Source organism: Diadema setosum, chromosome 21, assembly GCF_964275005.1.
Source record: "Diadema setosum chromosome 21, eeDiaSeto1, whole genome shotgun sequence".
Lineage (NCBI taxonomy): Eukaryota > Metazoa > Echinodermata > Echinoidea > Diadematoida > Diadematidae > Diadema > Diadema setosum.
In genome coordinates, this window is record NC_092705.1 from 12956532 (window position 1) to 12970722 (window position 14191).

Genomic DNA, 14191 nt, shown 5'->3' on the forward strand with positions numbered 1-14191 from the left:
CGTGACACTTCTTTATTCTTTGGTTTACAGACACTTGTCCTAATTGTATCACTCATATAAGATTATATAGAGCATGACATGCAAAATCATTGTCCTTTTTATCTAGTTTTGTTTTGTATACCCGGATTAGTTTTCGTTGTTTGTGTTGGGCAGATGTCAAAGGCATAATTTATCCCTATCACTGCAATATCCATTAAATTATTCACTTGCTTGTCCTCTACATCTTCAGTTGAAGAAAATCACCATTCAAACACATAATAAACATACAAAAATTGGTCATCCCGCGAGGATATGCAATTTCAACTTAAATGTATTTACGTATATTTATACGTCCAGTTGTAAGATAAAAGCACAACCAAATAGCAGCACGCAATTATGGATTTTTACGTAACAACAATGATCATAATGATAATAACCATAATATTGATGATGATGATGATAATAATAATAACAACAATAATAATAATGATAATAATAACAATAATAATAATAACAACAAATTACATAACGCTAAAGACACATTTCTAAGCGCCTTACAAGTAACAAAAGACACGAGAGAAAATGAACATATAAATCGACTCACTACAAAGCTAGGACTGGTTGAAATGAAAGAAGAGACAAGAGAAGAGAACATAATATTATCAATTGGCATGAAAAGAAGACAGGAGAGACATTATTTTTTGTGTATTTCAACAGCTGGATTCCATGAATGACGCAAAGAGGTGTCCTATACGTTTCAGGAAGTGAAAGAAGAAAAATCAACAGGAGTATGGGATGAATTAAGTCAATTTGCATTGCTCGGTACTCCAGTAGATTTTCTTTTTAATTTTTCTTCATGAATGAGAAACAAGAGGGGATTTTCTTTTTTTTTTTTTTTTTGGGAGGGGGGTTCCTTTGGTAGGGAATTCCACATTGATGGCCTATAATACCGCATGATATCTCTGCACTACGAGGCCGGAAGCAGATAGACTTATATCAATTCGTTTCTTTCTCGTAGAACTATCAATCTCCTTTCATTGTTGGTTTTGCTGGATAAACTACATAGAGTACCGAAGTGATGATGTTCCAGTTTTTGTTACTAGCTCGGGCTGGAATCAGGGCCCCGTTGCCATAGAAACTTTGCGTTTTAAACGCAACTCTAAAAATCAAGTGCAAATCCCCCAAATCGCACGCATTTAATCGCAAGTCGAGTTTCTAGCCACGGGACTCAGGTGGGTGCATGAACACACGGGCCAGGTGGGGTTATTTAGGACCAGTTTCCATGGCGATGTATGGCTATGACATTACACTTATGCACTCTATTGTGGTCCTCCTCTTCTGCTCTTTCCTACTTCAGTGTCTCGACATCATGTCCCTTGTGTCCAGCATTCCGTCTATTCTCCTTTTTGTTTATCTGTCTCCTTCTTCTTCTCTCCCTATGTCTAATTGTCTCCCTTGTTTAATCTAATGTTTTATAATGATTATGCTATAGTATAGACTGCACTTTTGTATTCCTCCCTGGTCATTTGGTTATGGTTTGTTTAGAATTTTCACAACCATGCAATTTTATTTTGTTTTGTCTGATTGTGAAGCAGAATAAATGCCAACGAACGAACATATAATCAGGTTCTCCTCCTGCTTTAAATTGTCTTTTTGTTGCGATCAGTTGATATATAATCTCTCATCAGAAAAGGCAAAGCCTCCTCAGCAGCCACCGCGAAGCTGTATCCAAATTTCATGGGATACGAAAGAACCCTCTTTTCTCCTTCCTATAGGGTTTAGTTTGCAAACACTGGCTATAATCTGACCCAATTAAAGCGACCGTGTCGATAAAGTAATCAACACATTAGTGTCAGCGTTATCTCTTCATTTGTCAAGTCGAACCTACTTAGGTGGTTATAAAAGGCGAATATTTTGAAATCATAAACCCTTAATGGTTATTGATTGCTTGGACTGCTTGCTACAGACAGGTGCCACCCGTTTTTAAACCGCTGTGTTGAGTGTTGGTTGTTTCGTTTGTTTCAAGTTTTGGCGTGTCTTCCACGTCTCTATGACCCTTCCCGTGTACTTTTCAAATGGCTATGACTTGTTACTCCTCACCGAATAATGCCCGATCGTGAGCAAGAAAGTAAGAAAAGATATGCTTTGTTCTTGATCCCAACTTAAACTATATACTCCAGCGAGGTGACGCTATTCATCTACTTGCAAATGTATCCAACGCGCGAGCAATTCCAAGTTGCGATAACGATGGAGGCGAAAGAGAAATTTGTGGTTTAGCGGAGGCTAGTATTGCTGTGTCAAGATGAGTTCTTTTGCAGCCTTCAACATCACGATCTCAATGTAGATGATATTCTCGCCTTATTTCACAGTCATTGTCATTCTGAATATCTCTGATATGAATGCCATGGCAGCCATAAACATTAGGTTGGAAATCTACGAATTGTGTTTGGTCGGTTTTCGTCGTCTTGCTGTTTTTTTTTTTTTTTTGTTTTTTTTTTTTGTTTTGTTTTTTTGGTCTCAGTCAGTGATTGGCTTCAAAATTGTTTAAAATAATAAACATTCAAAGACCAGCTGGTCGATACCAATCTCCTTGTAAGTTTGCTTGAACTTCGAATCAAAATCTTAAATTGGTTTATCGTTTGTTAGTTTTATTTATGTTTTTTTTTTTTATTCTTATGTTTTTGGTTCTGTTTTGGGGTCATTCAATAGTCATAGATCACCAACTGACTTTCTAGAGAGTCCTACTGCAAACCTGCACTGGTCAACTCTGATGAGGTCGTGGATAGTCGATTCTATGATTATTTGACATTGTATTTCAAGTTTTTGGATTGCACTTGGGGAAAACAAAAACTGTGACAGGGTATCAGTGATAAGCTGATTAAAATGATGATGTTAATGATTACTTCAATTTCATAGTTGTAATTAAGTGGCACTAATGACAATATTCATGATACTGACTTCTTATAAAGGTCACACCCTATTACGTACGATATCGGCCATGCTCCTCGCGCTCGTGACGGTGTAGTTGTGGTAGCATCGATCAGCATCGGCAATGTAGCATGTAATTATCTCGATTATTCCCCTTGTTCAATATCTCTATATGTCAATTTCTTCTATAATAACGTATAAACAATCAAGACACTTATCAAACTTTGTATCTTCTGATTTTGTGTTTTCATGTATTACGGATATTCTGTACAGGATATATTTCAGTAGAGACGAGATATACACTGAATTCAGTCGATATTTCGTGAATCGCTGAAGCAGCACACAAACAGATCACATAAAATTTTCAATCTGGCCTCGAACATGTCAAAATGTAATTAGAAACTAAACCACCGAATTCCAAACGACTGGATTGTATGACTGGTTGCGAAGCAACCACTGCCTCTGCTATTAGTGAGTTCTATCATATACTCTTTGTTATGTACTTGCGAATGTTGACGCATTCTTACACACCTTTATAGCTTGAGATGTCACTAGATTATCACGACTATAAAATTGACTACCTGGCAAATAATCACGGGCAAACATGAGATTGAAGTTGATGACGTAAGTAGTTTGAATACCTGCTCGGCCTCTCTATAAAGCTCGAAGTCAGCGACGATTTCTTTTCAGCATCCTGAGAGATGATATTGAAACTACTCGCTGGTGGAGCGGCTGACGTAACATAACAGTTTGCTAGACGGTAAGTCAAAATTATTTGAGTTAACCCAATGATTATTAAGGGAACCGAATGTAAGCATCAGTCATATAGGAATCATATTGATATCGAATCATATAAAGGAGACAACCGGTTTTACAAAATCTCCTGCGTTTAGGCTTCAGTTGCGTATGAGATAAACATTGTAGCAGTTTTTTTTTTCTTTCCCTTTACAAAAGATAAACTATGCAATTACATTATAAGTAAATGGTCTTTCTTAAACTTTTTGTTTGTGTAACACAATGGTCAGAAAACATTCGCGTCTAATCGCTGGATCTCAACTGTTATTTTATCGCGACCAGAGTTTTCTGAAAACAGGACCACTCTTCATATAGAAATGGACAAAGAAAGCAAGATTAGCGAAAATATGTTTTTCTTAAACATGAAGCTCATCCGTTCAAGCATTCTTAAAACTTAGTCTTTCTTTTTTACTATAATAGAAAGGGAAAATGATTAAAATGAATAATCAAGCTCTTTGTCTTTGTAGATTAGTGCTGATTGGTCAGTCATTTTTAGAATAACTTCTTATGGCCATGAAGGCCAAAAAATGCATTAAACCTCTCCATGCCAGGGGCAAGATGATCATGTACAAAAGGGCATCTTGAGACAGTGATTATTCGGAGCAAAGAAAAGGTAAGGTATTTTGTTTGCCTCGGAAGAATAAAGACCTAAAAGTTGACCGCCTTGATAAAGTAAAAAACGAATGTTCGATTATTTTTAGACAACATTGACTTAAGCATTGATTTGCATTTTGTTTCTTCGTAGGTTTTACTTTGATACACGTCATCATGGCGATCAAGAAGACATACGTTCTTGTGCTTCTTTTCCTGACATTATGCCAAGTGGAGGGGCAGGAGGTGTCGCCGCGCTTTAATTTCTCGTACACCGCAGATTTCCTGGGGTTGTTCGAAGGTGAGAATGTTCCCCTTATAGTGTCAATTAATGCGATTGACTCCGGCATCACATCAGGGACGCTACGACTCAAGAGCCTGGATCAGTCGATCTTCACAGTGAACAATCTCACAACCATCGACGTTGCGTCTCTAGGCCAAATCCCAGCGAATTTCACCACGGTCATCGAAGGCTTGTTCGTAGGCATTTCGGATCTGGAGATCTACTTCACCGAGGGGGAGGCCGAGGACGGGGACCTGATCGAGTCGTATGTCGTCAAAGTCAAGCATGTCGATTCCATCTTAAATCCCCTGTTTTCCTACATGGTGTTGGCGTGGTTGATCATCTCGTACATCATGATGGGAAGCAAGATGGAGTTCAAAGGCATCTGGAAGATTATCAAGAAACCTTGGGTTCTGTTGCTTGCAATGGCCTGCCAGTTCTTCTTGATGCCCGCCCTTGCGTTTGCTTTGGCAAAGGCGTTCAGACTTGATAACACCACGTCCCTAGGGCTGATCATGGTCGGCACGTGTCCTGGAGGTTGGCTCAGCAACATCTTCAGCCTCCTTCTCGACTGCGATTTCGTCCTCAGCCTAACGATGACCTTCTTCTCCACGATTTTCGCCATGGGAATGATGCCGTTCAACCTCTGGCTATATGCTCGTCCCCTCACCACTGGTGCCGAAGATCTTCAGACGCCCTTCTTGGACCTCTTCCTGCAGATCCTGTACCTCGTCATCCCTATCGGCATAAGTATGGTCATCGCTCGTTATTCGAGCAAGTTCCGGAAGTACTGCGAGAAGCTGTTGAAACCAGTAGCCACCATTTGTATCCTGGTAGCAGTGGGGCTTGGGGTTCCCGCCCAGCTCCATATTTACAAGAGCGCCAGTGGAGAGGAGTACGCTGTCTCTATCCTCCTTCCGTTCATGGGCTGCATCGCTGGACTCATAATAGCCAAAATCTGCTGCCTCGAGAAGCGGAAAGCCATTACCGTTTCCTTGGAAACCGGTGCTCAGAACAGCCTCCTCGCCGCCACCATGCTGGAGCTGTTCTACCCAGCTCCGGAGTCTGATCTCATCGGGAAAGTCCCTTACATTATGGCGCTCTTCAGTTTGGTTGAGGGAATCATTGTCACCATCATATACCTGCTCGCCAAGTATGTCTTCTGCAAGGCTCGGTTTGCCTCCGATGATTCTGACGAAGACGAGAACGAAAAGGAGAAGGAGATGAATGCAAACGACTACGAACTTCAGGATAAACGATGTGATACTCCTGTGAAGACGCCACCGGTCGAGATAGAGAAATCTGCGATTGACCACTGCCTTACAATGTCAGCTTTGTCCAGCATTGGTATACAAGTGGACATGACAGAAACTGATGGCACAGAAGGAGGTGCGGACAACCGTGGTTTTACTGAGTGACCATGTCACCACTCTTCAGCAGTTAAAGAGGCAGGTGGCTATAAAGACGAAATACTGTTATGCATTTGTTTATTATTTTTTTATATTCAGGAATTGCTGATCTTTGTACACTGTAAAAACATCGGTGTTAGATTTAACACCATGGTTGTTAAATCTAACACCGATCAAGTGTCAATAGAGGACCACACCGACAGGTATTGAAAGTATTTTGTGATGGTGTTGAAAAGTGTTCACCTGGCACTTCGTGGTGTTAATTTGACACTGTAGCTGGTGATGTTCTGACACTGCGTTGGTGTTAATTCAACATTGACACCACTTGGTGTTGAGTTGATATTGCTGGTGTTAATTTCAATGGTATAACACCCGCCCAGCTTCAATAAGGGACCACACCAACTGGTATTACTGTGGTGTAAATGTTTTCACACCTTTTTTTTTTCCAAAATCAAGTACTTTATCGGAAAGTTCTTGATCGTTTTGTTAAAGTTCAAAATCAACAAGAAAAACAGTAACCAAGTAACTAGTCAAAAAACACTTTCATACATTGAAGTGACACCAGGAGGTGTTAATCTAACACCAAAAATGAGCACCGAAAATTTAACACCAGCTCGGTGTTTCATATTTAACACCGGACTTTTTGCAGTGTAAAACCACGTCATAAACTGCTTATAAGATTATGTGACAATTCTGTTCAATCTCACTCTAAGAGAAATGTTAGCGTTAAACTAATGTAAAACACTCTTCACTGTTTTTTTAATCAATCGTTGATAGAAATTCTTCATGAACTGTGACAATAAATTGACCACAATCAGTGAATGATGTCTATCATTCGCTTAAAAATCGTCATTTATTATTATCAAAATATTTCAACAATGAGAATCATCACATCTCGAACTTGTGTTATCATTATTTTTTTTTCATTAGAGCGCAAGTTAATTATTTTTATTGACTCTTATGTTTGACTTACATAGTCTCCGGAAAATTAGCAGATCTGAACAGTCTTATAGATATTTGTAAATAATGTTTGATGTAGATATTTGTAAATAATGTTTGTAAATAATGTTTGACGTGCCTTTTCCTTCTCTATTCTTCCCTGCTCCTCTTTCCTCGTTCTTCGTTGTCCAGTAGCTTTCCGAGTGCATTTCCTCAAATTCTGTTATTTCTGTGTTTTGCGTTGTTATTGTTGTTGTTGTCGTCGTTATGTTGTTGTTGTTTTTTCGGGGTTTTTTTTTTTTTTTTTTTTGGGGGGGGGGGGGGGTTTGTGGCCGATTGTATATCTTCCTTTCTGGTCAATTTTCCTGGCATACCTGGCCTTATAGTGTCTGTGCCATAAATGTGATATGTTATATAGTTTATATGTTTGCATTCTAAAATCATAGTAAGTATTGTTCATAGTATCAGCATCATATATCAATGAGTAAAATGAATATGTTTTATTGGTATAATAAATTGGTGCTGTTGTTGTTTTGTTCCAGTGTTCCACATCTTACAAGCTTGGCTTTTTAGTGGAACATTGTTTTCCATCGTTATGATTATTTACTATTTTTGTTGCCATGGCAAAGTGCATTGTTTCTTTTTCATGACATCATTCGTACATATACTTTACATTGTATTTGAAAAAAAAAATGCCTTTATCAGACGAATGTAAGACAAACTGAAAAATTGTACCACTTTGGATCATGTTCCCTTTTTCTTTTCTTTTTTTTTTTTTTTTTTTTTTGATGATGGAAATAAAGAAACTATTGAATTGAATTGAATTGAATTGAAATATTTTTCTGTCAATTAACTCTTTCCAAGTTTATTGTTTTTTTATTGCGTTCGTGTCAGGTACAACAAGCATATGAAAACCCCATGATTCATTTGCATGCTAACTGATATTGATGGCGATGGTGATAATAATCTTTTCTGCTATTATCTGTGGTGAAAGACTATGGCATCCAAGGCACGTCATCGGATAAGTGGAATTGTGTTCCTCACAGCTTTGACCTCGTTATCTAAGACTCCACGATTGCCTCTGTCATATCAGTTAAATCTATCTTCAAAAGTGATTATACTGTTTAGGAAAATAGTCATTTTGTGTTTTCATATTGCCCGGTCAGGGCAAAAACTAGAAATATACGTGACTATTGAGCTGACTTTAGTCCTTCTCAGTCTAATTCGTATTTCTTTCAACCAAGATCGTACATTAAAAAAAAAAAACAGTACAACTGCGAGCTTTAAATCTGAGATTGATGACATTTGTCAGTCACTGCTACCGTACTTATAATGATAAACAAAACGCATAGGCATGGCATAATGCCCTGAACTGAGCATAATTTGCATGTTTTCACACGATGTGTTCTGTTGAGCATTATCAGTACATAATATAATAGAAACATGCACATTGTGCTCAGGTTAGGAGAAGGCGCATTTCATTGTCTTTTTGTTAGTGATATTAGTACTTAAGTGGCGATTGAAAGGATGATGTCATCGAGAGAATCTCGGTTTAGAAGGGTTTGCGGACATATCCAAATTTATCTGAAGAAAAATGGTAGAAAAAAAGTATATATATATATATATATATATATATATATATATATATATTCATTTGGACACATTAGTGTTGATCAGGGTAAGATGCATCAACACAAGGAAACATTCATTTGTGTTGCTTATGATCTCAAATGTCTTCTCACTCTCGAGAACGCTAAACTTAATTTCGTTTTTGATTGTATTGTCCATTTACTATATGTCATTTCATTTCATTTCTTTCGTTTCCAACAAAATACAATCAAAGTATACAAATGATGCACATAGGACAGAGTGGATCGGTGAGAATTGGATGCGCGAGTTTAACTTTGGAACTGTTCAAACCCATGAGTACAGCATGTGGGTTTTTGACTGTTTCCAAAGTTAAATGAGAGCATCCAATTCTCACCGATCCACGAAATAGGCCTATTAGTGCATCATTCGTTTTATAAAATGGGCATGTAAATTCATGACATTCAACCTTTTCCTTATAAATGCGTCATATATACCTACAACAATATAAAAGGGTTGAGCCATGTGTTCAGATTTACTGGACGCATGGCTCAAGTGTGGATCAGTAAAAATCAAAGCATGATAATTGGCCAATCAGATTGCAGAGATTCTAAAGCCCATTTTGTAATACTATAACAGGTAACATACACATAGCAATACGGAATCAATGCAGCTTGTGTCATATTATGAAGGCCAATATTGTATAAGGAGACACAATCATACTGTAATGTGACTTTATACCGTATCAAAGAAAAAGTTGTTAGAAGTAGAGAGAACTGTTGAAAAGCTTGGCTTGTAATTTGCAGTTCCCTCACGAATAATAGCTAATTACTGAACAAACAATACTAAGACAGATTGCCTAAAAAAAGACAAAAAAAAAATAAACATAAAATATGTGCACAACCGCATAAATAAATATGGATAAACAAACAAGAAGCAGCTTTCTTTGTATAACGAGGGTAAGGGTTGAAGGAATGACAAAAGACACGAAACTGAACAGTCATAATGCTATACGCCGAAAATTTCGCGAGGTTTTATTTTCGCGAATTTAAAAACATGCGAATTTAAAAACTCATGCTCTCGACATGAATGTAACCTGCTCTGTTCAGTACTGTGCTCCACAATCGCGAATTTAACCACTCGCGAAATTATTGTCGGGAAGTCCCGATTCGCGAAAAATTATAGACTCGCTAAATATATGGCGTACACGGTAGACTAATTATCTGATTATGTGCTCTACACATACAAAGACGACCACTATCACCAGCATCGAAACAAAAAGTGAACGATGAATTGAGGAAATGTGCACTTAAAACACACACGCGCACAAACATTATACACACACTTCAAAGATCAGTTTACTGCAGTTACAGACCTAACTGCTTGATTGGTTTGGACTCATTTGTATGATCAATGTTAAAAGTGCGCGACTAATTTTACTGTGTGATGTGAAGGCATTAATATTAAGTCCATTGCTTTTGCGCCGTTCTGGTGGCAATGGACGGGGCTTGCAAGGATATCGAAAATGGCGGGGATGTTCCACTGGAGACAGAGGTAGTCCTCAAAAGACTTGATGATGAAGTGGTTGTCGCCCAGTCGGAAGTGCGTGATGAAACCGACTACTTCAATGCGACGTCGTACGCGCAACCAGGACATACATGTACTGGTATTCTGGACAATTGGAGACCCAATCCTTTGATTCGTGTGTCGCGGTTGATTTGTTGTTGCGTGTGCTGCGTACTGTTCATTGTTTTGGCCATCATCGCTGGAATTATCTACGGATTTGTAGAGCTAGGTCGACGCAAAGTCGAAGATTTAATACCCAGCATCTAGCAGGTAATATCTATCTTTCTCCCCTCTTGACAGGTGTAACATCTAATACATTACAGATATATATATATATATATATATATATATATATATATATATAGGCCTACATATATACTCACATTTAATTTTATTTGACCATTTTGTCTGTATCGCTCTCATCGATTAATTTTTGTATTGTGGTTGTATCCAAGCATATTCAGAAAAGGTAGAATATAATAAATGATTGTATCTCCCTCTCTCACAACGGAACTTTTGCATTTTTAGAATTGAAATAAAATGACTCGATGTACACTTTTCGTGGAATTTTCCGAAAATTGTCAGTCCCCAACGTGTACCGAGTCTCTCCCGTATATGACTGATAATACCACATAGAAATACAAATAACTGAGAAATTATCATTCTTTCGCTTGTGATTTTCAACTTCTCACAATTAAATGTCAGGTAGAAAGTTTACCTTTTTGATGTTTGCTTTTGACCCGACCTAAACGCCAAATAGCTAAGTCTGTTGTACAGTGGCATGGGCGACAAATTGTATTGAACACTTCGTATTTCAGTCTTCTCTATTTTTCCGGTTCGTTCATTTCCTTATATAGACTCGCTAAATATATGGCGTATACGGTAGTCTAATATCTGATTGTGTGCTCTTCACAAACAAAGACGACCACTATCACCAGCGTCGAAACAAAAAGTGAAACAATGAATTGAGGAAATGTGCACTTAAAACACACACGCGCACAAACATTGCACACACACTTCAAAGACCAGTTTACCGTAATTACAGACCTAACTGCTTAAATTGGTTTTGACTCATTTGTATGATCAATGTTAAAAGTGCGCGACTAATTTTACTGTGAAGGCATTGGAATTAAAAAGTCCATTGCTTTCGTGCAGCCTGGTGGCAATGGACGGGGCTTGCAAGGATATCGAAAATGGCGGGGATGTTCCACTGGAGACAGAGGTAGCCCTCAAAAGACTTGATGATGAAGTGGTTGTCGCCCGGTCGGAAGCGCAGGATGAAACCGACTACTTCAATGCGACGTCGTACGCGCCACATACTAGTATTCTTGACGATTGGAGACCCAATCCTTTGATTCGTGTGTCGCGGTTGATTTGTTGTTGCGTGTGCTGCGTACTGTTCATCGTTTTGGCCATCATCGCTGGAATTATCTATGGATCCATAGAGCTAGGTCGACGCCAAGCCGAAGACTTAATACCTAGCATCTAGCAGGTAATATTTATCTTTCTCCCCTCTTGACAGATAATACATGTTATATACATGTATATATATATATATATATATATATATATATATATATATATCCATATATATATATATATATATATATATATATATATATATCCATATATATATATATACACTGTATGTACATACATGCTATACTCACATTTAATTTTTTTTTTTAACAATCTTGTCTGTATCGCTCTCATCGATTGATTTTTGTATTGTGGTTGTATCCAAGCATATTCAGAAAAGGTAGAATATAATAAATGATTGTATCTCCCTCTCTCACAACGGAGCTTTTGCATTTTTAGAATTGAAATAAAATGACTCGATGTACACTTTTCGTGGAATTTTCCGAAAATTGTTAATCCCCAACGTGTACCGAGTCTCTCCCGTATATGGCTGATAATACCACATAGAAATACAAATAACTGAGAAATTATCATTCTTTCGCTTGTGATTTTCAACTTCTCACAACTAAATGTCAGGTAGAAAGTTTACCTTTTTGATGTTTGCTTTTGACCCGACCTAAACGCCAAATAGCTAAGTCTGATGTACAGTGGCATGGGCGATATATTGTATTGAACACTTCGTATTTCAATCTCTCTATTTTCCGGTTCGTTTCATTTCCTTTTCCGGTTTATTCCAGGGCACTGTGGGAGAAAGACCTCTCAAGTGTCAATACGTTTGCTCCTCACCGGCAAAAACGACGAAGTCAGAGTTTCTACGATAGGTCATCATCGTCGCAACATGAGAAGAAAGGAAGCGTCTGAAGACTGCATCAATGCTCCAAACTGCATATGAGACAATGGATGGGATCTACCTATACATCAGCGCATTGGCTAAATAGCGACCTCATAATCAGCATGAAAAAATGTGTTTTTCACTCCAGATTTTCTGATATTACAGTTTTGAATATCGTCTCGTAACCCTCTATGGACCAGGGACTTTGGGCAGTGGGTTTCTGTGTGAATCGGCGCTCAAAGCACACTTACGTTTAGAAAGATGTCTACATTTCATAATTTTAATGTTATCTTACTCTAATGGATTGCTGACAACTGTAAAGCTGGTCTGTTATTTGATGTTTGCTTGCTAGTGGGTGTTACTGTTAATTCATTGAGTTCTTTGTTGTCTGTTTTCTCACCAAGGGTCGTTATAGTACATAGTATTGATGTATTGGGGCTGTTACATTATAAAAGAAAGTTTAAAGGGAGTTTCTTCGACGGCCGATTTGGAGATAATGTTTGATGAAATGAGAGTAATGAAAATATCGACACACATACACACAAACTTCAGCAGGTTTGATACTATTATTTCTCGTGGACGAAATACTAAGCACTTAGCTTTTGACTTCCACGTATTTTAATGATCCATGAACTATCAAATTCACGTAATGTTGCCTGGGCAAGTTTGTAAGTCTGTAAGAACGAATGATAAGAATTCCTTCCTTCCTTCCACTGATACATTTAACAATAACAGTCTGATTTCAAGTTTCGTTGATGTATCAACGATGTATGGATAACTTAATATTACTTTTGCATACATGGTATGATTTGCCAAAAAAAAGAAAAAGTTTATCATATACTAAGTACTTTAAAAATGTGATTCAGCGGCAATAGTGTTAGTGCAATGAAGCAGATATTGATTAGTTTGATCTGGTTGATCAAGATAACTTTACTTTGGAGATTTAGGCAGATTTTTGAAATAACTTTTGTATACTTGGTTAGATTTAAAAATATATATATATATTGTACTGTATATTAAAAAAAATGTGAAAGATTCATTGATAACACAAATGAGAAGAACAGCTGCTCATTCCTGTTTAAACTAATTTCATAGCAAAAATAAGCCTGATCTTCAACGAAATTCAAATGAAATATATATCACTAAAAATAATCAGCAGCATTATTGTTGTAAATATTGATTAGCGAGATTATCGTAAGCGCAACTATTGCACTTGCTGTTATTTTTTATCTATCCATGCTCTACTACTTCTACGACTGCTTGCTACTACTAATTTGTTGTTATTATTATTATTGTTATTATTATTATCATCATCATTATCATCATCATCATTATCATCATTTATTATTGTTATAATTACTACTACTATTACTACTATTACTTGCTACTATCTACTACTACTACTACTACTACTGGGATTACTTAACTGTTACTACCACTATCCTAGCTGACAAAAACATTGTGATGCCATAAGATACGGAACAGTAGAAAGACAGAGTAAAACAGTCAATGTAGTGTTCCACACACGCGAAAGTTATGTTGACACCTGGCCATTGGAGCGCCTTCTTCGAAACTTTGATAACAACACGTTTCCAGTCACGTCTGTTACGAATAATGTTACCGGAGTGAGCGTTGATTGGTCATCCCTTTAATGACGTCACTGACTAGAATGAGGAGTAAGTGGAATCCTTCCTGTTAATGGCACAGCTTGTCAAACCAATAGCTAAGATGACGGCTATCACAGACAGTGTGCACCCTAGGACGATGGCGAGGGTTTTGCTTCCGTTGTTTTGCTGATGACAGTTGTAAGCTGCATGCGGAGATATTGCAATGATGTGATGGTATTAACAAAAAACCCAAAGT

The 14191-nt window shown here is 37.6% G+C and overlaps 1 protein-coding gene across 1 annotated transcript; it reads left to right on the plus strand.

Moving 5' to 3' along the window:
• The first annotated feature begins 4470 nt into the window (after positions 1-4470).
• Positions 4471-5994, plus strand: LOC140244940 (hepatic sodium/bile acid cotransporter-like). Its single transcript, XM_072324548.1, has one exon. It carries the CDS (start codon positions 4471-4473, stop codon positions 5992-5994), a length of 1524 nt encoding a protein of 507 aa, XP_072180649.1.
• Positions 5995-14191: the final 8197 nt, after the last annotated feature.